General features: G+C 35.3%; 1 protein-coding gene across 1 annotated transcript in view; it reads right to left on the bottom strand.

Annotated features, from left to right (window-relative positions):
- The window catches only part of ATR (ATR serine/threonine kinase), a 116,872-nt gene that overhangs the window by 41,591 nt on the left and 47,937 nt on the right, over positions 1–27,344 (bottom strand). The window contains exons 22-28 of the mRNA XM_040234094.1: positions 22,913–23,119; positions 18,904–19,017; positions 15,569–15,684; positions 12,808–12,928; positions 7,823–7,960; positions 5,971–6,181; positions 2,778–2,956 (exon numbers count right to left, since the gene is read on the bottom strand). Of these exons, the coding sequence (XP_040090028.1) occupies positions 2,778–2,956; positions 5,971–6,181; positions 7,823–7,960; positions 12,808–12,928; positions 15,569–15,684; positions 18,904–19,017; positions 22,913–23,119 (1,086 nt within the window). The remainder of the gene's footprint in view (positions 1–2,777; positions 2,957–5,970; positions 6,182–7,822; positions 7,961–12,807; positions 12,929–15,568; positions 15,685–18,903; positions 19,018–22,912; positions 23,120–27,344) is intronic.

A 27,344-nucleotide genomic window follows, 5' to 3' on the forward strand; every position in this document is an offset into this window, starting at 1 on the left:
GGTGTTTTTCTTTCTGGCTTACTTCACTCTGTATAATCGGCTCCAGTTTCATCCATCTCATTAGAACTGATTCAAATGTATTCTTTTTAATGGCTGAGTAATACTCCATTGTGTATATGTACCACAGCTTTCTTATCCATTCATCTGCTGATGGACATCTAGGTTGTTTCCATGTCCTGGCTTTTATAAAAAGTGCTGTGATGAACATTGGGGTACATGTGTCTCTTTCAATTCTGGTTTCCTCAGTGTGTATGCCCAGCAGTGGGCTTGCTGGGTCATAAGGAAGTTCTATTTGCAATTTTTTAAGGAATCTCCACACTGTTTTCCATAGTGGCTGTACTAGTTTGCATTCCCACCAACAGTGTAAGAGGGTTCCCTTTTCTCCACACCCTCTCCAGCATTTATTGCTTGCAGACTTTTGGATCGCAGCCATTCTGACTAGTGTGCAGTGGTACCTCACTGTGGTCTTGATTTGCATTTCTCTAATAATGAGTGACGTTGAGCATCTTTTCATGCGTTTTTTAGCCATCCATATGTCTTCTTTGGAGAAATGTCTATTTAGTTCTTTGGCCCATTTTTTGATTGGGTCGTTTATTTTTCTGGAATTGAGCTGCATAAGTTGCTTGTATATTTTTGAGATTAGTTGTTTGTCAGTTGCTTCATTTGCTATTATTTTCTCCCATTCAGAAGGCTGTCTTTTCACCTTGCTTATATTTTCCTTTGTTGTGCAGAAGCTTTTAATTTTATTTAGATCCCATTTGTTTATTTTTGCTTTTATTTCCAGAATTCTGGGAGGTGGATCATAGAGGATCTTGCTGTGATTTATGTCAGAGAGTGTTTTGCCTATGTTCTCCTCTAGGAGTTTTATCTTTAACCTAGATGTTTTATCATTGGTGCTGTATAGATGGAGAAGTCTTGAGGCTACTGTAAAAATAAAACTGAAAACCAGAAGCAGGAGGCTTAAGTACAAATCCTGAGAACATCAGAGAACTCCTGAATCCAGGGAACATTAATCAATAGAAGCTCATCAAACGCCTCCATACATACACTGAAACCAAGCACTACCCAAGGGCCAACAAGTTCCAGAGCAAGACATACCACGCAAATTCTCCAGCAACATAGGAACACACCCCTGACCTTCAATATACAGGCAGCTCAAAGTTACTCCAAAACCATTGACGTCTCATAACCCATTACTGGTCACTCCATTGCACTCCAGAGAGAAGAAATCCAGCTCCACCCACCAGAACTCCAACACAAGCCTCCCTAACCAAGAAACCTTGGCAAGTGTCTTTTAATTTCATGGCTGCAGTCACCATCTGCAGTGATTTTGGAGCCCAAGAAAATAAAGCCTCTCACTGTTTCCATTGTTTCCCCATCTATTTGCCATGAAGTGATGGGGCTGGATGCCATGATCTTAGTTTTCTGAATGTTGAGTTTTAAGCCAACTTTTTCCCCTCTCCTCTTTCACTTTCATCAAGAGGCTCTTTAGTCCTTCTTTGCTTTCTGTCATAAGGGTGGTGTCATCTGTGTATCTTAGGTTATTGATATTTCTCTGGGCAATCTTGATTCCAGCTTGTGTTTCATCCCATGAACAGTATGCAAAAGTTCTCACTACTTATCTATTTTATACATAATAGTGTATGTGTATATATATATATATATATATACATATATATATATGTCAGTGATTTTCTTAGCAAGAATAGAGTCAGTTGAATGGAGAAAGAACTCTTATTGGAATGGGCAAAGAGTAAATAAGAAATAAAGGTCTATAAAGAAGATGGGCAATTCTTTTAAAAACTGGCTATGGAGGGAAACAGAAAGTTGGGAAGTATCTGAAAAAAGAAACTGTAAGATTTTTTTCAAGGGAATTAGAAAAAAATTAAAATGGGTTATACCAGAACATGTCTATATACTTTATTACTCTAGTTGAGAAAGAAAAGTTAATCATACTGGAGAAAGAAGGAATATCTGAAGGAGTGAAATCCTTGAAATCAAGAACAAAAGTAGAAGAACTGAATTTTGGCAGGAAGGGATTCTTCCTTAGGAACAGAATAGAGAAGAAAAAGAATATGGTGCAGAATCCAATGAATTTTCAGATTTGGTAGATTTGGCTTCTATTTTCCTAATGAACAATAAAGCAAGGTCACCAACTGAGAATAAGTGAGGTGAGAAGAGACATGAAGAGAAGCTAAGAAATAGTCATCATGAAGAGAGGGAAAGTAGTCTTAATTGGAGAAACATAGACTGAAGGCAGTGCTAAAGAGTTCTGCTGAAGTTTGAGATTATGAGTGTGAAGGAAAACCAGTTAAATATCCACAGTGTGATTTTTCTCCAGTGATGTTCAGCTGCTTACATGCAAACAACTGGAAAACACATGGGTGAGTTTATTCAGGACTGGAGTCTTATGAAGTGAATACAATACAGAGGGAGAAAGACATGGGAGTTGAATGCCCTTATAAAAGAATGTCTTTAACAATTAAGAGAGACTAATGCTAGACAAGGAGGCAAACAAAGACAGGAGACTGTCACCAAAAGACTACAAGCTACTTATTTTCCAGTTCTCTCACAGCATTCTGCTTTTCGACCTGAAAAGAAGCCCACCAATCTTGACCTCTTATTTAATTCACTGTATTAGTCCCACTGGTCCTTACTTTCTTTTCTTCCATACACAATCATAGCATTATCATTTAAACCAATAAAATGAACAATCTAAACACAGAAGACTGGCAATATTAAACATCATTATTAAATTCACTATATTAATTTCAAACCTGTAAAAATCCAAGATGCTCTTGAATGTTTTGCTTCTTTTCTGTAATAAATGATTCGAAGTGCATTACAGCTCGTGTGTATGCTTTGGAGCGAAAGGATGCTACTGCCAGAGTATCCTGAGGTATAAGGTCTAGAAAACGAGTTACACTCTGATAGTCTTCATAATCCACAGTAGACACTAGATCATAAAAAGATAATTGAGTAATTAAAGACTTAGAAGATGAAATTTTAAAAGTATACATTTAAATTTATTTTATTTCATGAAATAAATTAATCTACATGTACCAGTGTATCTTATTTAGAATGTAACTACTAGCAAGATGATTGCTCAGAATACTCTTGCTCCAACAGCAATTATTACTTACCTTACCTTAAGCAGTCATTTAACTTATTTGAACTTCTTCTGTTTCTATGGACAGAGGAGCCTGGGGAGCTACAGTCCATGGTGTCGCAAAGAATCAGTCATGACTGAGCAACTAACACACACACTTTCCTATAAATACTAGCATCTGTTTTGCTTTCCTTAAATGTTGTAAGGATTAAATGTAAATTCACATTAAGTGTTGAGGATATATAAAGATGATACAAAAGATCTAGAGGCAAAGAATCCTCCTGCCAATGCAGGTTAGACATTTAAGAGATGCAGGTTCGATCCCTGTGTCAGGAAGATCCCCTGAAAGAGGGCAAGGCAACCCACTACAGCATTCTTGCCTGGAGAATCCCATGGACAGAGGAGCCTGACAGGCTGCAGTCCATATACAACTGATTTGACTTAGCACGCATACACAAAAGATACAAAGATGAGTTATTTATTATTAATAACTATAAAAACAGTGATAAAATATGAGCTGGGAAAAAGCAGAATTATGGAAATAGCTTTCTTTATTAACAATCTATTTCTTTCCTGTGTTGCTGTATCTACAACATTAAATATTAAGGTGGAAACAGAAAGTAAAAGTGCCTTTCAAGTAAAATCACAAATACTTTAAAATGGTAATTTTTAAAAAAAGAATCTAAGAAAAGACCTAACTGAGAAACTTCTGGACTAGTTAGTTTAAGAAGTCTTATTTAAAAGCTACAGCTTTTAATAATGACTCATAACAGCATGTAGAAAACAGGAAACAAATTTCATAATCAAGATAGTAAATTTAAATGAAATTATATTTAAAATAAGTTTCTTACTTCCATCAAAATTTGTAATTCATTTCAAATTATGAGAAATGTTAAAGGTATTGTACTTTTGAAATATTACAAATGTTACTCTTAAAAGCTAGAATTTTTATTACAATGTTAGTAAGAAATGATAATAACTGAGTTCGTGTTTGGTTTTTATGTACCATTTTCACATGCAGAAACAGAAACAAACCTTTAATTGTAGAGTTAATGTAAAACATATCAATATGTTGTAGAGAAAAAAGTCATATTGTAGAGAAAAACATTCCCCTAAAAAGATAATTATTTGTCAGTCCAAACTATCCTAAAAAAATAAACTATTGTGCTTAACAACAGTAATGTATGTGTTTCCACAGACAGAGGAACAAGAAGGAGATGCTCACAAGTGGAGAACTTAAGTAAAGGCCTCTTTAAGGGTCTTAGTCAGTTTTTCCAATTAGTCTCAAAGCTTTGGGGGAAAATCATGTATTCCCACTAAAATGGTTGAAGTACAGAGAAGCAGAACGATCATATACATTACCCATTTGCCACAAGAATGAAAAGTGCAAAAGTTTAAAGACATTAAGTGTATCTATTAATGTCTGAAGAATGTAATTCATCAAAATCTTACCAAATGCTTATATCATAGGGGTAAGTGTCATTTTAGACTCTAATGAGATTCTTCTTTTAGTCATCTTAGTGGGAGTTGTAAAATCAAAGGGAAAAAAAAAACAAGTTAGCAGGTATAACAGGGTGTTAGTGTTGTAGTATGTACTAACCATATTTTTTTTTTTGGAGAGAGAATCTTTGTTTTATTTTTTTGTAGTGGTGTTTTTCTAATTGTACATAATTGCTTTACAATGTTATGTTAGTTTCTGTTGTACAACAAAGTGAATTAGCTATATGTATACATTTATCCCCAACTTGGAGAGAATCTTTAGACTCAAATTAAAAGATATAACAATGCTGAACTGAAAGAACCTGTAAAGTGTGAATATTGTTTATAAATTATTCAAACAAATTATTGAAAAATATGACATTCATGAGATAATTAGAACTTTGAAAACTGGATATTTGATATTAAGGGATAATGACCAGTTTTTTTAGGTATCATAAAGATATGTTGATTATATTTCTTTGTAGAGTCCTTATCTTTTAGAGCTACACTCTCAAATATTATAGATGAAATAATGATACCTAAGATTTACTTACAAACAATATGGGGTAGAGAAGTACATAGCGGTACAGATTAACAAGATTACTAATTCTTTTTATTATTAATTAATTTATTTTAATTGGAGACTAATTACTTACAACACTGTGGTGGTTTCTGCCATATATTGACATGAATCAGCCATGGGTGTACATGTGTCCCCCTGTCCTGAACCCCCTCCCACTTCCCTCCCCATACTAAGCATATTTGGAGAGGCTGCTGGATACCAAACTACCAGAGACAGGGAAAAAAAGAATAAAATATGTGACATGAATAAAAAAAAATAGGTCATGAAATGAATGAAAGTAAAATCTTTGAAATGTAAAACTTAACTGTGAAAAAGACTGCAAAGAGTATCTCATAAGTGAAAAAAGATAAAGAACACTTATATACATACACATATATGTATATATACAATGTATACACACATTGAGGGAACATGGAATAAATGAGTTAACAGTGAGGAATGGGTTAATAACAACATTAACATAGCATTTATTTCACACTTTACAATTTAGTATATATAATCATCAACCCACTTAATCCTCAATCTTCTAGGGGAGATAATATAAACCTTATTTTATGCAAAGAAAAATTAGGTATGTGTTTTGCTTAAGGAAGTGAGAGTAAGAGTTTAAAGAGGCTTTCTTACTATAAAGTCACTGCTTTCTCTCAGACAAGGCCATCTCCTGGGGAGGTAGGGGGAAAAGGCATGAAAGAAAATATAGGTCTTTTAAAAACTAATGCTTAAAATTATAGAATTGATATAGGAAGGAGCTAACTGGTCAATAATAAAGAGAAGGAAGTATATAGAACTTATGACTTACCCACGGAGTCCACCTTATCTCTATTTGATTTGCCTTGTGCAAATTTTTCAGCATTCAGTGCCTGAAACTTGTGCCTTGCCCATTGTGTGAGATGGTCAAGCATGGAGAACACAGTCTGTGTACTGAGTTGACACAAATCAGATGCACTGTCTTGGGTACTTAAGGTATGATGATCATCATGCTTTAGAACTGCCATAATTTCTGCATAAACCTAAGAAGAACCATTTTATGGTTAATGATATGTCTACATAATACCATTTTACTATTACCTGACATATAAGGTTGACCATTTTAGGGAATAGTTTTCAAAAGAAAAAAAATCCATGATGGATTAATAATAAATTATCTTTCATTAAAATTAAGCCAATAAAATATTTCTCTGAAGAGAATATATACTGTAAAAGAGTCACAAAAATAGACTTGGTGAAGATGGTTGAGACTATCCAAGCGCCTGTGAGAGATTATGATGTCTCTTTCGTGCTTCATCCACAGACACTTCAAACAAAAGGAAAGCCCGCTGCTCACTGTGGCAGTTTCTAGAATGTCACTGTCAAACAGGCAAGCAGATATTCATGTGCAAAGCCCTGTGGTAGGATTCAGACATTCCCCAGCTATGGGCTCTGGGTGGGATTCAGACTTTCACCAGCTAAGGGTTCTGCTCCAAGAAAGCCCTCTTGTGTGTACACTTGATGTGCACACATGAACAATACAAGGTAGCGTATGATAAGGTGTAAACAGTGTGACAATATCATGGAGCACTTCAGTGCTGAATATAAATACAGTATGGGTTTAGAGGTTCAAGGGAGGCAGTCATGAGAAGTTGGGGTACTAGCCTGCAGTTTGATTTCCTTAAGGTGGCCCCTTTCCCCAAAGCAAAACTTTTTTGCCTCCAAAATCTGATCTATGTTAATTCTAAAGTCCCTTCTACTCAAAGAGTCTTGTGTTTCCATGTCATTTAACCTCTCTGTGTCTTAATTTCCTCATCAATAGAATGGAATTACAGACCATGCTCTGTAATGACACACCAATTCTAAAGCAAAACAAAATCACACTACAAAGTTGTTTTGTTGCCTTACTGAATCAGATCAAAAGGGCACAGAGTGCCCTCCTTCTCATTTTCTAAGGTTTCTTAGTTTTGACAGTAGGAAATCTATCAAGCTTGAACTTGCAAGCCTCTTAAAGCCTTCTAAACTAAAATGATATATTTGAAATAAAAAGTTAATAGTGACTTTTGTCATCATATTTTGGATTCGTGCCAAATGCTTAGGGTATTAGTTAATATTTAAGAAAATAAAGCAGAGCCCCTATTAAAACAAACAAACAAAAACAACAACATAAAGAGTCACAAAAATAAATACAGTATCTGCAGAAATCATTTCAGAGTAATTGAAGGGCATGTACAAACAAAAAAAATCAAAAGAAAATATGGGGAAATATGTTCACGATACTGGATAAGAGCAGGTATCACATAAAAGGCTTAATATTAAAAAGTTATAAAATATATACAAATTTGGCATTTATATTTAAAATTTCTCATGGTAAAAGATATAATTGGAAAAAAATTTTCTACAATATGACTGGCACAAATTGGTATCCAGAATACATATCAAACGCCTACTAATTATTTAAAAAGGCACACATACACAACCTCAAATAGGCAAAGGATATGAACTAAGCATTAAACAACTCTTTGATAAATAAAAGTTTAAAAAAGGATTTTGTAAGTGTTTAGATATCCTATTAAATAGCATACATTGATCTACATGTCCAACTAATACAGAGCCTTTTTAATACTAACTACGTTTCCCAAATGTTTGTACAAACAGAAACCAAATAAAATAATGTATCTCACCTCTTGTTGATCTTCTTGATTACACCCCAATAAAGCATATACTAAAATATGTGGAAGAAGATAGATGGTCACCTTGAAATCATGCTTCATCATTATGCTACAGCAGTTGAAGATTTTACTGGCAAGATCATGCCGAACCTATAAACTCCAATGGTTTAGAGAGAGTAAGTAGTTTTGTACATTTTATTCTTTTGATTAACACCAAAAGACAACATGTGAGCTAGTCTATCACTGTAGAGTAGGTATTTTTCTATGAAGAAAGGCACTCAGGTAGGGAGTATTTAGCTAAGAGTGTCAAGGATTTAGACACTCTGGTCAAGTGTCTAAACTGCTAAGACCCCTACAAGAGCAACATAGCTACTTGGGCTGCCAATTATCTCAGCAAAAATGGTCTCTTCCCCATAGACTTCATTTTAAAATGTGTCATGTTTTGTTACAGATTAACTTTGCTAATTACATTATCTTTTACTTAGCTACATTAAATTTAGTATATTTATTCCCTGAACAAATAGATGAGGAAAGTAACTAGAAAGTATTTCCTGTGCCAGCAAATTATATACAAGACCATATTTTTATTAAGTAATCAACAATGATTAACTATAGGAAAGAAAATGAAAGAAATAAAAAGTTTAAATTACTTGTGTTAGATTCAAGTTTTATTCGTATGATCCAAACCTCAATTTACCAGCATTCAGTTCAGTTCAGTTCAGTCGCTCAGTCATGTTCGACTCTTTGCAACCCCATGAATCGCAGCACGCCAGGCCTCCCTGTCCATCACCAACTCCCAGAGTTCACTCAGAATCACGTCCATCGAGTCAGTGATGCCATCCAGCCATCTCATCCTCTGTCGTCCCCTTCTCCTTCTGCCCCGAATCCCTCCTAGCATCAGAGTCTTTTCCAATGAGTCAACTCTTCACATGAGGTGGCCAAAGTACTGGAGTCTCAGCTTTAGCATCATTCTTTCCAAAGAAATCCCAGGGCTGATCTCCTTCAGAATGGACTAGTTAGATCTCCTTGCAGTCCAAGGGACTCTCAAGAGTCTTCTCCAACACCACAGTTCAAAAGCATCAATTCTTCAGCACTCAGCCTTCTTCACAGTCCAACTCTCACATCCATACACAACCACTGGAAAAACCATAGCCTTGACTAGACGGACCTTTGTTGGCAAAGTAATGTCTCTGCTCTTCAACATGCTATCTAGGTTGGTCATAACTTTTCTTCCAAAGAGTAAGCGTCTTTTAATTTCATGGCTGCAGTCACCATCTGCAGTGATTTTGGAGCCCAAAAAAATAAAGTCTGACATTGTTTCCACTGTTTCCCCATCTATTTCCCATGAAGTGATAGGACCGGATGCCACATTCTTCGTTTTCTGAATGTTGAGCTTTAAGCCACCTTTTTCACTCTCCTCTTTCACTTTCATCAAGAGGCTTTTTAGCTCCTCTTCACTTTCTGCCATAAGGGTGGTGTCATCTGCATATCTGAGGTCATTGATATTTCTCTCAGCAATCTTGATTCCAGCTTGTGTTTCTTCCAGCCCAGCATTTCTCATGATGTACTCTGCATAGAAGTTAAATAAGCAAGGGGACAATATATAGCCTTGACGTACTCCTTTTCTTATTTGGAACAAGTCTGTTGTTCCATGTCCAGTTTTAACTGTTGCTTCCTGACCTGCATACAGATTTCTCAAGAGGCAGGTCAGGTGGTCTGGTATTCCCATTACTTGAAGAATTTTCCACAGTTTATTGTGATCCACACAGTCAAAGACTTTGGCATAGTCAATAAAGCAGAAATAGATGTTTTTCTGGAATTCTCTTGCTTTTTCCATGATCCAGCGGATGCTGGCAATTTGATCTCTGGTTCCTCTGCCTTTTCTAAAACCAGCTTGAACATCAGGGAGTTCACGGTTCACGTATTGCTGAAGTCTGGCTTGGAGAATTTTAAGCATTACTTTACTAGCATGTGAGATGAGTGCAATTGTGTGGTAGTTTGAGCATTCTTTGGCATTGCTTTTCTTTGGGATTGGAATGAAAACTGACCTTTTCCAGTCCTGTGGCCACTGCTGAGTTTTCCAAATTTGCTGGCATATTGAGTGCAACACTTTCACAGCATCATCTTTCAGGATTTGAATTAGCTCAACTGGAATTCCATCACCTCCACTAGCTTTGTTCTTAGCGATGCTTTCCAAGGCCCACTTGACTTCACATTCCAGGATGTCTGGCTCTAGATTAGTGATTCACATCATCATGATTATCTGGGTCGTGAAGATCTTTTTTGTACAGTTCTTCTGTGTTTTCTTGCCACCTCTTCTTAATATCTTCTGCTTCTGTTAGGTCCATACCATTTCTGTCCTTTATCGAGCCCATCTTTGCATGAAATGTTCCCTTGGTATCTCTACTTTTCTTGAAGAGATCTCTAGTCTTTCCCATTTTGTTGTTTTCCTCTATTTCTTTGCATTGATTGCTGAAGAAGGCTTTCTCATCTCTTCTTGCTATTCTCTGGAACTCTGCATTCAGATGCTTATATCTTTCCTTTTCTCCTTTGCTTTTCACCTCTCTTCTTTTCACAGCTATTTGTAAGGCCTCTCTAGACAGCCATTTTGCTTTCTTGCATTTCTTTTCCATGGGGATTGTCTTGATCCCTGTTTCCTGTACAATGTCACGAATCTCAGTCCATAGTTCATCAGGTACTCTATCAGATCTAGGCCCTTAAATCTATTTCTCACTTCCACTGTATAACCATAAGGGATTTGATTTAGGTCATACATGAATGGTCTAGTGGTTTTCCCTACTTTCTTCAATTTAAGTCTAAATTTGGCAATAAGGAGTTCATGATCTGAGCCACAGTCAGCTCCTGGTCTTGTTTTTGTTGACTGTATAGAGCTTCTCCATCTTTGGCTGCAAAGAATATAATCAATCTGATTTCGGTGTTGACCATCTGGTGATGTCCATGCGTAGAGTCTTCTCTTGTGTTGTTGGAAGAGGGTGTTTGCTATGACCAGTGCATTCTCTTGGCAAAACTCTATTAGTCTTTGCCCTGCTTCATTCTGCATTCAAAGGCCAAATTTGCCTGTTATTCCAGGTGTTTCTTGACTTCCTACTTTTGCACACCAGTCCCCTATAATGAAAAGGACATCTTTTTGGGTGTTAGTTCTAAAAGGTCTTGTAGGTCTTCATAGAACCATTCAACTTCAGCTTCTTCAGCGTTACTGGTTGGGGCACAGACTTGGATTACCGTGATGTTGAATGGTTTGCCTTGGAAACTAACAGAGATCATTCTGTCGCTTTTGAGACTGCATCCAAGTACTGCATTTCGGACTCTTCTGGTTGACCATGATGGCTACTCCAGTTCTGAGGGATTCTTGCCCACAGTAGTAGATATAACGGTCATCTGAGTTAAATTCACCCATTGCCGTCCATTTTAGTTTGCTGATTCCTAGAATTTTGACGTGCACTCTTGCCATCTCTTGTTGAACCACTTCTAATTTGCCTTGATTCATGGACCTGACATTCCAGGTTCCTATGCAATATTGCTCTTTTCAGCATCAGACCTTGCTTCTATCACCAGTCACATCCACAGCTGGGTATTGTTTTTGCTTTGGCTTCATCCCTTCATTCTTTCTGGAGTTATTTCTCCACTGATCTCCAGTAGCATATTGGGCACCTACTGACCTGGGGAGTTCCTATTTCAGTATCCTATCATTTTGCCTTTTCATACTGTGCATGGGGTTCTCAAGGCAAGAATACTGAAGTGGTTTGCCATTCCCTTCTCCAGTGGACCACATTCTGTCAGACCTCTCCACCATGACCTGCCCATCTTGGGTTGCCCTGTGGGCATGGCTTAGTTTCATTGAGTTAGACAAGGCTGTGGTCCTAGTGTGATTAGATTGACTAGGTTAATGTGAGTATGGTTTCAGTGTGTCTGACCTCTGATGCCCTCTTGCAACACCTACCATCTTGGGTTTCTCCTATAAAAGTTTAAAGTTTTTTCCTTCTTCAAATAAAAATCCTTCACTAAAAAAACAAACAAACAACTAAATACAGCTAAATAAAATATTCCACAGCTGAAAGTAATTAATTCAATAGTATTAATTTAACATTTCACATATTATATTTTCAGTATATTCACTAAAAAGAAAAAAACTTTATTGAAATTACCAGATATAATTTATTATAATGCGTTAAAACACTAATAGAAATATGAATTAACAACAAAAGTTGTGAATTTTAAATATACATTAAACATTTTGTGGGAACACAAAGGTACCTTTTTTCTGTCAGGTATGTAAAAATTTCATATTAGGAAAATATCAGGAACATATCTCTATTTTTCCATGAAATTTTATTTTTAAAAAACCTTTCTTTTATTTGGGCTTCCCTGGTGGCTCAGCTGGTAAAGAATCTACCTGCAATGCAGGAGACCTGGGTTTGATCCCTGGGTTGGAAAAGATCCACTTGAGAAGGGAAAGGCTACCCACTCCAGTATTCTGACCTGGAGAATTCCATGGATGGTATAGTCCATAGGGTTACAAAGAGTTGGACATGACTGAACAAGTTTCACATTCACATTACTTTTATTTCAGAGGAAGTTCAGATAATGTATTCTCTTTCAGAAATGGCCACTGAGGGATAATATATCTTTTTATTACCTAAGAAATCTTTTTATTATATATAAAAAGTCTGATAAGGCGTTTCTATTCTTTTAAACAATATTATTTAAACATAAAATGATAGGACGTAATGTAATAGACATTTTACAAACACACTAAGAACACAATTATTTGCTTGATTAAAAAACTACCTTCTTATTCAGAAACTGTTACTAGTAACAAAAGAGAAACTCTCTATTAGTAAACATTTTCTACAAAAATTTCTATCACTAACAGCACAAATATTTCAGTGCCTACTGTGTGTGCTATGCATTCAGATAAATGTTCTCATTTCTTTTACAATTTCTATTCAGTTAAATTCTGGACAAGGCTCTCTTACCTTTGTTATAAGATAACCTGCCCAAGATGCTGACCATTCCGCAAAATTATTACCTAATTTACTTAAGTAAATTGGCTTCTTTACTCCAGACCAATCTGTTGATTTCTGAGAACTCTTATATCTGTAATTTAAAAATTATTTATTAAAAAATAAATATATATCCATCTGTCTAAAACTTTAGTATAAGGAATTATATCAACTCTTTCGCTGACTACCCTACTACAGCCTTGCCTTTACTGAAATCTGGCTAAAGACACTACTTTCTCTAAAGCTTTCTTAGTGATGGGGTGACAGGTCATTCTTGAACTCCCCAAGTACATCAAAGTATTTGAGTCTGCTTCTTCCCTTCCTCAATGCTCTTTCAGATCCTTCCAATCCCACCCTGGAACAAAAAAGGTCTGTTCCTTTGAGGTTCAAGTCATCCACATACATATACTATACTATACTCATTATGGACATCTACCAACTCACTGATAAATTTAGCAGATTGCTCAGCATTTTCTTTCCTCCCCAAGTCTTATCATCCTGAGGGACTTCAATGTCCAGTTAGACCATCCAGTCAAACGGAAAACTTCTCAGTGGCTTTCTCCTCTACCTCTTTTTCGGGACTCCCTTGCCAAAACAGAGAAACTTCTTCACTTTCAAAATGTACTATTTAGACCCCACTTTGCGGCCACAGTTTCCCAAATTTCCAGTTCTTTCACTCAGTTACTGACACATCTGTTCTCTCTCATTGAGATCTTCTGTCTCTTGATTCTGCTAAACTCTTCTAACCTATAATACCTCCTTTTCATTTACTTCTTTTCCTAACCAGCTTGGTTTCTATGGTCCTTCACTTCAAGCATTCTCTTGGTAATATCCTCTATACACTCCAATGCCACACTGTCTTTACTAGCTGGACCCATCTGCCAAGCTCCAAATCTTGGATCAGCCTTCACTGAAACGATATCAAGGCCGCTGCATCGATACAGGAAACATCATGAAATTGTTTATGAGATTAGTACTACTACATATCTTAATTTTCAACCTCAATGGACCTCTATGCTGCCCAGAAATCCTAAATATTCCTTATCAGCTCTCTCTTCTGTTTTCCACAGTGGCTATTTCAAATGATCATTATTCTCCTTATGTGACCTATTACCAACTGCACTGCTACTTTCAGCCAATAATCTTGTCTCTTATACCTCTTACTTCATGGAGAAAAAAGAAACCATTAACACAACCCCACAGTTAAATTTATAAATAAGTTCTATCCATCACTTTATCTTCCTCTGTTACAGAGAAAGAGATGTCACTTTCTTTAATCACCCATGGCTAGTATTCTGGATGCTCCTTGGGGCTTTATTTTATCAAGTATCACTTCTCTCTCTTCCATAACTTCAACATGATTCTTTCTATTTGCTCCTCAGCACTAACATTTAAACCTGTTCAAACAGGTCTCATTTTACACAATGTGTACAGGAATTATTGAGGTGAGTGGGTTCCTTTTTAATCACCAGTATAAGGTTTGGAAATGACAAATATAATTAATGCCCTACACTCAAGGTTCTCAGCAAACATTATGTATTTCACTGTATCGCAAATTGCTAAAAAATGAAAAATCCAATGTCTCTCAGTTAATCATCATTATTTTGAACCATTACAAATATACTTCTCTGGATGATTTTTACAGGTTTTATGCTGAACTTAGAAACTATGGATATTGGGGAACAAGTAAGGCTCTGTCAAGTCACATCCTGATATTTTCTCCTAAACTTACTTCTGTGGCAACTGTGAACCATAGGTGATTGATCTATCTAGTTCACAGAAACTCTTAAGCATCTGTAAGTGCTATAAAATACAGATAAAGAAATGGAGAAGTATAGAGTTCTCAAAACAGAAAAAACAAACTTTATCTTAATAAACTATATCTTTAAATAGTACTATTCATAAGAAATAAAATGATGTTTAAAAAGTTTCTAAATATTAAAAGGTATGTAGCAAGTAAGTATACATACTTAAGGGCTCTTATAAAGAATTTTACTATGTGCCTAGGTACTGCACTAGGGTTCAAAAGCTAAAGTAATTATCCAAGGTCAAATATCCAATAATTTTGGGACTTAGACTAACTAAAACTAAAGTTTCTAACTAAAAATAATTAATGGACTTCAATCAATCCTAACAAAGTTTTTAAAATGGTAAAAATAAAAGGTTAGAAAAAAATTTTTTTTTTAAGGAGAAGAAAATATTTTCACAGAGCTTCCCAGATGCCACTAGTGGTAAAGAACCCACCTGCCCATGCAGGAGACTTAAGAAACATGAATTCAATCTCTTGGTCAGGGAAGATCCCCTGGAGGACGGCATGGCAACCCACTCCAGTATTCATGCTTAGAGAATCCCATGGACAGAGGAGCCTGGCAGGCTATAGTCCAAAGGGTTGCAAAGAGTTGGACACAACTGAAGTGACTTAGCACATACACATCAAAAGTTTCAACTCATATTCAATTTAAAGTAGATTTTTTTCAAAGTACTACTGCCAGTTGAATTAAAAAATAATCCTTTCAGCTTCAATGAATTTGTCTAAATATTCAAAGTTATAGAATTTAAACAATGACCAGATTGTTCCCATTTTGACAAGATTATAAACATAAATCATAGTGGAAAAATACATATTAGAACATACTAAAAACACTTTTAAAGCCAAAATGTTATATCAAAAGTAACTTTTATTTTATAAAGTTAAAAAAAATTCTATCAAAATAGTATTAATGAGTTTACAGACCTAGTATTTAGATGTGGTTCCAGTATTTCCCGAACATGCTCAGGAAATCGCCTCCACAATTGGTGACCGGGGCCATCAGTTTGCATCTCTCTGCAGTCATAAATGGAAAGTAACTCCTACAAATATATATTTTACAGTTGTAAATCATCAATGAAACAGATACACCTTTATATCCACCAACATTCTACATACTACAGCTATAAAAATACATAGAAAAATATAAAAAATTATAACATTTTGGAGTTATGAACTTACTTAGATTTATCTCAATGCTAAAACCATTCAGGTGACTTACTCAAGGTCACAAAGCTGTGGTAGTACCAATAATGGAACATGTAATTTGCATGCTACATATAACATGTTCTAAAATAAATGACTAAGTTATTTGGAGGAAAAAATTGGAATCTTCTATACTTGCAGACGAAGAAGGCAATGGCATCCCATTCCAGTACTCTTGCCTGGAGAATCTCATGGATGGGGGAGCCGGATAGGCTGTGGTCCATGGGGTCGCGAAGAGTTGGACACTTACTGAGTGACTTCACTTTCACTTTTCACTTTCATGCACTGGAGAAGGAAATGGCAACCCACTCCAGTGTTCTTGCCTGGAGAATCCCAGGGATGGCAGAGCCTGGTGGGCTGCCATCTGTGGGGTCGCACAGAGTCGGACACGACTGAAGCATACTTGCAGAATTTTTAGAGTGTGACCTTTTCTGAATTTTAATTAAAGTACTATAAATCTAAAATAGTTCAAAACTTCAAGATATTTCAAATTCTAGATATAACATACTGAGCTTAAAATTCTGAAAATAAGATGCAAATGTTAGTCAAATCCAGCAATGAAATGGTTATATTTTACTTTCCTGAAAATAAAACAAGTGGGATTTTATAGACAAAGAAAAAAAACCTTTCTAATATCAATCTTTAACACAAAACAAATGTTAGGATATTGTATCTTTCATCACCTACTATTCTTTCTTTACAATTCCACTATAAAGGACCACATGCAACAGATATATTTCTATTAATAACAATTATAAACACTAATAGAATATGTACTTTATATTTAGAATTAGATCAATCAGAAGGTACAAACTTCCAGTTATAAAGAAATATTAGAGATATAATGTATAACATGATAAATATAATTAACACTGCTATATGTTATATATGAAAGCTGTTAAGGTAAATCCTGAGTTCTAATCACAAGGGAAAACATTCCTTGTGCTAAAAAAAAATTTAACTTTTTTAAGATTTAATTTTGTATTTATATGAGATAAATGGATGTTCATTAAACTTGTGATAATCATTTCATGATGTACATAAGTCAAATCATTATGCTATGCACCTTAAACTTATGCAGTGCTGTATGTCAATTATAAATCTACAAAATTGGAAGAAAAAACAAACAAAAACCACTAATATACAGTTGTTCATCTTGTTTCATATTTCACTGATAAAATAAGCAATTACAAGAGACCTCTACAACTTCCATGCTAATATCTCCCCAGTGTGACAATACCACATCAGTGCTTACATGCTCTGCTTCTTCTCCTGTTACTAAAGATGAACTGTTTTTGTTTTAATTAAGGCTATTCTTCCCACTTGTACAATATATTCCACATCTCTTTACCTACTTAAAATAGTGTTAGATCAGTTCTCTTCTATATCATCACTATTCTCCTCTCGCTGAACTCTTCCCAAGCACATGTAAACACATTGTCATTTTTTCCATCTTTACCCCTCTTTCCTCCCTAGCTACTATCTCATTCTTCTGCTCTCCTTGACAGCAACACTCTTCAAAACAATTTCTATAATTTTTCTAATTCCTCTCCTCCCACATGTTCTTAAAAATACTCTAATGAGGCTTTCTAAACTACACTGAAACTGCTCTTTTCAAGGACAGCAATGATCTCTACGTTACTATAGCCAATGGTCAATTCTTAGTCCTGAAATAATTACACCTATAGAATATGGTCAGCATTTAGATCATGCCATACTTCCTGAAGGGGCTTCCTTGGTGGCTCAGACAGTAAAGAATCTGCTTGCAATGTGGGAGACCTGGGTCAGATCCCTGGGTTGGAAAGATCCCCTGGAGTAGGAAATGGCAACCCACTCCAGTATTCTTGCCTGGAAAATTCCATGGACAAAGGAGCTTGGTGGGCTCCAGTTCATAGGGGTGCAAAGAGTCCAACATGACTGAGTAACTAACACACACAGACATACTTTCTGAAACACTTTCCTGTCTTCCAGAACACCATCTTTCTCACCTTACTGGTAGCTCCTTCTGCCTTTTCTTACTTTTTCCCTCTTCTCAGTGACTCCTCATTATCCAGATCTCAGTTACTAGAACCTTTTTACCTATAAATACTTCCTCAGAATCACAGTTTTAAATACCATCTCTACTACGAACTATGAACACCTCCAAGTTGTATCTTTAACTCAGGCCTCTAATCATGAATTTCAGACCTGAATATCTAACAAAATAAAAAAAATATTTTAATTGAAAAACTCTGAAAGGGGCAAAGAAAATCAAACTAGAAAAGTGTTTGTTATTCGTATGGAAGACAGAGGGATAATTTCCACTACATCCAAATAGGTTTTAAAAGGTCAATTTAAAAAATAATCATTACCAAGGGAAAAATGAGAAAAGATCATTTAGAGAAAATTCACAAAAAAGCAATAAATATATAAAATATGTTACACTGCTCTTACAATTAAATATAAATTAATATGAAATAATATCATATTTTATCTGTCACACTGGCAAAGATTTAAAATTTTAATTAAAGGCAGGTTTGTCAAGGGAGTATAAAATGGTGAAGGTTTTTTGATAATCAAACGTAAACTGTATTTGCTCTGAGATTTTAATTTCAAGATATCTATATTATTGATATACTCACTAAATACTCAGAAATTATATATATGTTTTCTAAATAATTTTTTTGTAAAAACAAGATATTGAACAGAACCTAGTTATCTTAAATAAAGTTTTTTAAACAAATTACTGTATATTATATTGAATATAAAGTCACTGAAAAGAATGAATTACAGCTATATGTACTGACATGGAAAATTACACAACATATACTGTTAAAAACAAAAGAAAATCAACAAATATGATCTGCTTGTTGTATATAAATAGAAAAAATGTCAAAGTACGTATAATAATGTTAGAAGAGTACATTTCTGTACTCTTGAAATTTTTGTCAAGAACTTGTATTACTTTGATAATAAAAATGATAGTTAAAAATTAGGAGTTCCTACAGTATAGAATTTACAACTTTCTTAATAGAATTTAATAACATAAAGCCAGTAAGGTATACATATACTCTTACCTGAATGGCATAAGCAGCTGAATCTTGAGCTCGGCTGTTATCTGCATACGCAAGGTAAGCTCTTGTTAGTTCCATCAATAATCCATAGGCAAAGTTTGAATCTTCTACTCCAGTCTCAAAAAGAAAAAGAAAAAATTATAGGATAATTTGTATACATTTTCTTAAATTGTACTGTGCATACCATGGTGAATTTAACTTAGTTACTTAAGTGAAATTAACTTAGAGAAGGAAAGCTCAGTAAGGTTCAAATGAAGTTTGGTAACAAGTCTAAAATATAATCTGTAGCTAAGAAGCCAAATCTAACACTTCTTAAACTATTTTTAAAGTGTTAGACTCATTCAAATATGCAGTCAGCAATCTGCATATTTTGGTTTTTTAACTCTTAAAAAGAAAATTTGTTCTATAGAATTTCCTAAATTGCATTCTGTAGAACCTTGGTCACTTGAGAAGCTTCAAAAAATAATTTTAATATGCCCTTCTGTAGGAGATTCATAATGTTCTCCAATATGTTAAAAGTTCTGTTTAATTTTGTTTTACAAGATTTCCCGCACTCATTTGACCATGGAAACATCTTTATATACACACTATTAAAACACCCTGGGAAATTAGTTTCTCATGGAGACATTGAGAAATTGGGTTCAAATAGTAAAATTTAAATAATCAATTAGATTTTAGGTATTTGTCACAATTATGTCAGAAAGTTTATTTAAAAGAATGCAGCACTCTAGACTAGACTTCAGCTTTATATTTTTTGGCTAAAGGTCTCTGTAATAGTATTAAGGAATAAACTCAGAAATTACCCAAATTATCTAGTTTAGATTAACTTACCATTAAGGACAAAATGGGTCGGCAGTAGTCTGCCACAGGGATGGGGCTCTGGGTACAACTGTCTTGCGTATAGCATAAGCCCTCTTGGAGGAGGTTGCCATTAACCGTACCACAGAGCTACCAGAACTTACACCGGATTGGGAAATAGAGTCTTAGAGGGCACAACAGAACCTTGTGCACCAGAAACCAGGAGAAAGGAGCAGTTACACTACAAGCGACTGTCCCGGACTTGGCTGTGGGTGTCCAGGAGTCTCCAAGCAGAGGCGTGGGTCAGTGGTGGCATGCAGCAGGGCTGGGGGCACTGAGGGTAGCAGTGCATGCATGGGATCTTCTGAGGGAGGTCACCGTTATCTTCATTACCTCCACCATAGTTTGGAGCCAGGTAAATAGCAGGGAGGGAACACAGCTCCACTCAACAACAGAAAATTGAATTAAAGATTTACTGAGCATGGCCCCGCCCATCAGAACAAGACCCAGTTTCCCTCTCAGTCAGTCTCTACCATCAGGAAGCTTTCAAAGCTTCTTACCCTTCTCCATCAGAGGGAAGACAGTCTGAAAACCACAATCACAGAAAACTAACCAATCTAATCACATGGACCACAGCCTTGTCTAACTCAATGAAACTATGAGCCATGCCGCGTAGGGCCACCCAAGACAGACGGGTCATGGTGGAGAGTTCTGACAAAATGTGGTCCCCTGGAGAAGGGAATGGCAAACCACTTCAGTATTCTTGCCTTGAGAACCCTATGAACAGTATGAAAAGGCAAAAAGACAGGACACTGAAAGATGAACTCCCCAGGTCAGTAGGTGCCCAATATACTGGAGATCAGTGGAGAAAAAACTTTAGAAAGAATGAAGAGATGGAGCCAAAGCAAAAACAACACCCAGTTGTTGATGAGACTGGTGACGAAGCAAGGTCCGATGCTGTAAAGAGCAATATTGCGTAGGAACCTGGAATATTAGCTCCATGAATCAAGAAAAATTGGAAGTGGTCAAACAGGAGATGGCAACAGTGAACTTTGACATTTTAGGAATCAGCAAACTAAAATGGACTAGAATAGGTGAATTTAACTCAGATGACCATCATATCTACTACTGGGGGCAAGAATCCCTTCAAAGAAATGGAGTAGCCCTCATAGTCAACAAGAGTCCAAAATGCAGAACTTGGATGCAATCTCAAAAACAACAGAATGATCTCTGTTCCTTTCCAAGGCAAACCATTCAACATCATGTAATCCAAGTTTATGCCCCGACCAGTAATGCTGAAGAAGCTGAAGTTGAATGGTTCTATGAAGACCTATAAGACCTTTTAGTATAACAACCAAAAAAGATGCCCTTTTCATTATAGGGGACTGGAATGCAAAGGTAGGAAGTCAAGAAACACCTGGAGGAACAGGTAAATTTGGCCTTGGAGTACAGAATGAAAAAGAGCAAAGGCTAAAAGAGTTTTGCCAAGAGAATGCATTGTCATAGCAAACACTCACTTCCAACAACACAAGAGAAGACTCTCACATGGACATCACCACATGGTCAACAATGAAATCAGATTGATTATATTCTTTGCAGCCAAGTATGGAGAAGCTCTATACAGTCAACAAAAACAAGACCAGGAGCTGACTATGGCTCAAATCATGCACTCTTTATTGCCAAATTCAAACTTAAATTGAATAAAGTAGGGAAAACCACTGGACCATTCAGGTATGACCTAAATCAAATCCCTAACGATTATACAGGGGAAGTCAGAAATAGATTTAAGGGACTAGATCTGATAGACAGAGTTCCTGATGAACTATGGACAGAGGTTCGTGACATTGTACAGGAGACAGGAATCAAGACCATTCCCAAGAAAAAGAAATGCAAAAAGGCAAAATGGTTGTCTGAGGAGGCCTTACAAATAGCTGAGAAAAGAAGAGAAGCAAAAAGCAAAGGAGAAAAGAAAAGATATACCCATTTGAATGCAAGAGAGTTCCAGAAAAACATCTATTTCTGCTTTATTGACTATGCCAAAGCCTTTGACTGTGTAGGTCATAACAAACTGTGGAAAATTCTGAAAAAGATAGGAATACCAGACCACCTGACCTGCCTCTTGAGAAACCTGTATGCAGGTCAGGAAGCAACAGTTAGAACTGGACATGGAACAACAGACTGGTCCCAAATAGGAAAAGGAGTTCGTCAAGGCTGTATGTTGTCAGCCTGCTTATTTGACTTATATGCAGAGTACATCATGAGAAATGCTGGGCTGGATGAAGCACAAGCTGGAATCAAGATTGCTGGAAATATCAATAACCTCAGATATGCAGATGATGCCACCTTTATGGCAGAAAGCTAAGAAGAACTAAAGAGCCTTTTGATGAAAGTGAAAGAGGAGAATGAAAAAGTTGGCTTAAAGCTCAACATTCAGAAAACAAAGATCATGGCATCTGACTGATCCTATCACGTCATCGCAACAGATGGGGAAACAGTGACAGGTTTTACTTTTGGGGGCCCCCAAATCACTGCAGATGGTGACTGCAGTCATGAAATTAAAAGAGGCTTGTTCCTTGGAAGAAAAGTTATGACCAAGCTAGACAGCATATTAAAAAGCAGAGACATTACTTTGCCAACAAATGTCTGTCTAGTTAAGGCTATGGTTTTTCCAGTAGTCATATATGGATATGAGAGATGCACTATAATGAAAGCTGAGTGCCAAAGAATTGATGCTTTTGAACTGTGGTGATGGAGAAGACTCTAGAGAGTCCCTTGGACTGCAAGGAGATCCAACCAGTCCATCTTAAAGGAAATCAATTCTGAATATTCATTGGAAGGACTGATGTTGAAGCTGAAACTCCAATACTTTGGCCACCTGATGCAAAGAGCTGACTCATTTGAAAAGACCCTGATGCTGGGAAATAGTGAAAGCAGGAGGAGAAGGGGATGAGAGAGGATTAGACGGTTGGCATCATTGAATCAATGGACATGAATTTGAATAAGCTCTGGGAGTTGGTGATGAACAGGAAGGCTTGGCATGCTGCAGTCCATAGGGTCACAAAGAGTTGGATACAACTGAACGACTGAACCAAACTGAACTAAAGGACAAACTGAATAGTTTCTTGTAAATGGAAATCCCATTTCTACAAATTTTTTGTAGAAATCCCATTAGGAGAGAGAACTCTTCTTGTCAAACCCAATTATCATAACTTACCACAAATGTAAAATCTTTTCCTTGGGTGTCAGTGGTTGAGAAATCTAGTCGACCTGGATCTATTGCCCCCAATTCCCCTAAACATTCTCCACAGAGCAACCGAGCTTGAGAGTTTGCATCTTGGCAACCTTTCAAGAGCACTGTCACCAACTGTGAGATAACAGGTTCTACTGTTTCACTATCTGTTGCATATCTGATCAGTTTTTCCTAAAATAAAAGTAGAAAGAAAGTTTATATGTAACTTCTACAAACTAGTATACTTTCCTAACTAGAAAGCTTAAAAACATTAAGGAATATCTGATAAATATTGACAAAATTAAACTCTGGTTCTGCAGTCTTTTCACTGAGTTTTTGCTGAGTTCACATAATATAATTCACAATATGTTTTGTAGGATTAGAATCATAATTGTGTTTAAGAGTTTTTATTATTAATCCACTAAATAAATAGGGACTGAGTATTATTACTTCAGTATACAGAAGTAAGACATGGTCTTATCCCAGTGAGTTCACAACTTAAAGTGAAAACAGACATACAAACAAATAATTAAAATATTATACAATATGTGCATTAACAAATATATGTACAAGGTAAAGAAGCAGTGAAAAAGATGAAAAAGAGCCCAAAGTATTTTTCAAGCATAATAGGTATTTCAATAATTCAAGAAGGAAGAGTTATTAATTCAAATAAGAAAACTGAAGAGTATAAAAAGCAAGTACAGGAGAAAAAGATACAGGAAAAGAATTCAATGGGGATGATTTTTTTAAAAACGACACAGGAAAAAGAGGTAGACTTTATGAAAAAAAATGTTGGTTCAAGTAATCTTTTAAAATCTGTCACCTGAGGATGCTGTAATAAAAAACTTAGGGATAAGAACTGACTACTTTCAGGCCAGGTAAGGTTTAGACAGTGTATCTTTTTAACCATTTTAGAACTACTTCATTTACATAATTTTCCTGCTAGCAAAAGTAAGGCACATACAAGCACTTCAAACTCCATGTTAAAACTGTGATTCAAATTAATGTAATATATTTCAAAAGAAAAATAAAAAGACAACTTTATCTCATCTAGAATCTTTAATAGTAGCTGACTTAAATTAACATTATAGGTTAATTCAGGCATAAATACTTTAAAGAGATGAACTAGGAAACAATAAACACCAAAACTAATAAAATTATAGGCATTTATTACCTTGCTAAAACTAGATAATAAGGAAAAGAACATTTTAGTTGTAAAAGATAAATGCAGTTCATACTAAATATATAAATGAGACACTAAAAGAAAGATAATTCTTAAATATACTTATTTAATAAGTTCGGATTTCCCTGGTGGCTCAGACGGTAAAGTGTCTGTCTACAATGAGGGAGACCTGGGTTGGGTTCGATCCCTGGGTTGGGAAGATTCCCTGGAGAAGGAAATGGCAACCCACTCCAGTACTCTTGCCTAGAAAATCCCGGGGACGGAGGAGCCTGGTGCAGGTTACTGTCCATGGGGTCGCAAAGAGTCGGACACAAATGAGCGAAATCACTTACTTAAAAATGTTTTTACTTCACTTCTAGGTTACATAAACTGGGTTTGTATTTTCAACAAAAAATATCCAATTCCAAAAGAATTATGTGTTCAATGCAACTATTTAGAAAGTGTTTTTAAAGTATGAATCCAATTTTATCATTTTCCAAATGCCTAACCAGTTGTCAAAAAACAAATCCATGTTTGCTCTAATTATTTGAAACATTATTTGTATATCATAAATGTCCATATATGCTTGGGTCTATTTTCGGACTTTCTATTTCTTCCCACTGGTCTGTTTATTCATGTACCAGTATCACACTTTTATAATAATTATAGAGGCTATAGAGTATACTACATAGAATATATTAATGTCTGGGAGGGCTGCTGAACTATCCTAGTTGCTTTTTTCCCCCCAGATTTTTCCTAGCTATTTTTACATGTTTGTTCTTCTATCTGAACATTAGTATGAAGTTTTCTAGTTAAAAAAAACAACTTGGCATCTTTGGGATGGCATTAACTTTATATATTAAACTAGGGAGAACTAAAATCTTCATAATATTGAGCCAACTTAATAAATAAGGGGTGTTTCTGTTTAAATCAATTATATTTTTGTGTCTATCAGAGTGTTTCAAAGTTTTCCTTACCAGTTTATACATTTCTTGTTACGCTTATTCCTAAGTATATTATCTCTTTCTGTTACTACTACAAATTGGGTTTTCCAACAAGTCTTCTACCTGGTTACAGCTAGTTATATGAAGATTATGATTTTTATATTCTCTTTACTGAATTTGTTTGTTTTCTGAGTTATTGATTTTTTCTATAGTTTTTCAAGTACATTACATGTCATCTGTAAATAGGGCTATTTTCATGTCTTTTCCAAATCTTATGCCTCTGATGGTTTTCTCTAATCTAAATTCATTAGCCAATGCTTCCAACTGAATATTAAATTGCAGTGGAAATAATCAGCAAGTTTATTTTTAGTGGGAAGGTGTCTTATCTCCCCATGAAGCATGCATGTGTGTGTGCACACGTGTGTATGTAGTATACATATACACATATATGTATACATTTATGATATATCAAAGTATTATCCATCGATTCCTATTTTCTTGAGTGCTTTTATCTGAAATGGATGTTATAGTTTGTCAAAGGCTATTTCAGCATTTATGAAAATAATGGTATTATATTTTCTGTTTAATTCTATTATTAGTTCCCTTATCATTTTCCCCCAATCTCTGAGCCTCAGGCAACCACTAATCTGTCTCCTCTCTCTAGGAGTTTAGTTCCTTATAAGTATATACATTCATAATGTATCTTCTTTGTAAATTCTGTATCTTCTCTTGTATCTTTGTGAATTACAGCGTTTAGCAGTATAAAGTGCCCTCTTTTTGTCACATTTGATACTTTTTGGTTTCTATTCTACTTTGTCTGGTGGCAGAATCAGAATTCCTGCTTTCCAATTTCAATTTATCTGTCATAAATTTGCTCCTTCCTTTACTTTTAGCCTTTCTAAATAATTTATTTTATATGTATGTATTACAGAGTTGTTTTCTGCTTTGTAAAACAATTTGTAATTTTTTTCTGTTAAGGTCTTTTCACATTTATTAATATGATTGATATGTTGGGCCTAAATTCTATCAGCTTTTTAAAATTATAATACTATATATATTAGAATCAGTTCCTAAGAGTTAATTTCTTTTGGTACAGAATAAAACTTATATTTTTGTTCTAGAGATATCCTTTATATAAATAGGCTTCCCTGGTGGCTCAGATAGTAAAGAACCAGCCTGCAATACAGGAGACCCAGGTTTAATCCCTGGGTCGCGAAGATCCCTCAGAGAAGGCAGTGGAAATCCACTCCAGTATTCTTGCCTGGAGAATCCCATGCCTTTTAAAATTACAATACTGTATGTATTATAACTAGCTCCCAAAATTTAATTTCTTTTGGTACAGAAGAAAATATATACTTTTGTTCTAGAGTTATCCTTTATATAGAGGTATCCTTTATATAAATAAAAAGGTTCTAGAGGTATCCTTCATATAAATAAAAAAGTATCTTTATTTAATCTTCTTTAACCAGTTTGCCAGTTTTAAATAGTATATTTTGACCCCAAGTTATTGCCTACACAATAGGGACTAAGCTCATTTTACTCATATCTTAGTCTCTTCTTCTCTCATTAAAAAAAAAAGCATTCTTTCTATCTTATTAAAATGCTATAGCATTTACATAGAATTCTCCTGAAGTTGCCCCACTCTTGTTAAATGTATAACTAGTAACCATCAGTTCTTTTGCCAAAGTCTCCCCAGTCATCAATCACTTCATTGAATGAAGCCATTCTCTAGCATATCTCTTAGGAAAGGCTTGCTTGTGAAACTTGCATTTCTTCAGTTCTTATATGCTAAAACTTTGTTTATTATCCATGATATTCTAAGGACAGCTTGCCTTATTCTTTATGTCCTTTACATTTTTGAAAACGTTGCTATCCTCTAGGTCTATTCTGTATATTACTGTTGAGAATAATGATACTAATTTACTTTTCTTGCCCTTTTAAGTGATTTTTTAAGAATATTTTTTTACCTGTGGGTCCTGAAGATTTCTTATTATTAAAGTCTAAGATATGTCTCAGAGTTGACTATGCTAGGGTCAATTTTTACAGGTACACAATGGGTCCTTTCAATACACAGACTTAGGTCTTTTATTTACAGAAAAATTACTTGGATTATAGCTTTAAATATTAGAACTATTGCTTTATGTTTCTTCTTTACAAACTTCATTTGTATGTGAGATCTCTGCCAAGTTTCCATTTCACCTGCTTCTTTGATCCTCTGTACTCCTTTCTCTAATCTCATTTTTGTTCTCCTGATTATTCTCCTGCCTTTCTTCAATGCTCCTTCCTAAAGTTTTAGTCATATATATTCCTC

The sequence above is a fragment of the Oryx dammah genome, unplaced genomic scaffold (assembly GCF_014754425.2).
Source record: "Oryx dammah isolate SB20612 unplaced genomic scaffold, SCBI_Odam_1.1 HiC_scaffold_2, whole genome shotgun sequence".
Taxonomy (NCBI): domain Eukaryota; kingdom Metazoa; phylum Chordata; class Mammalia; order Artiodactyla; family Bovidae; genus Oryx; species Oryx dammah.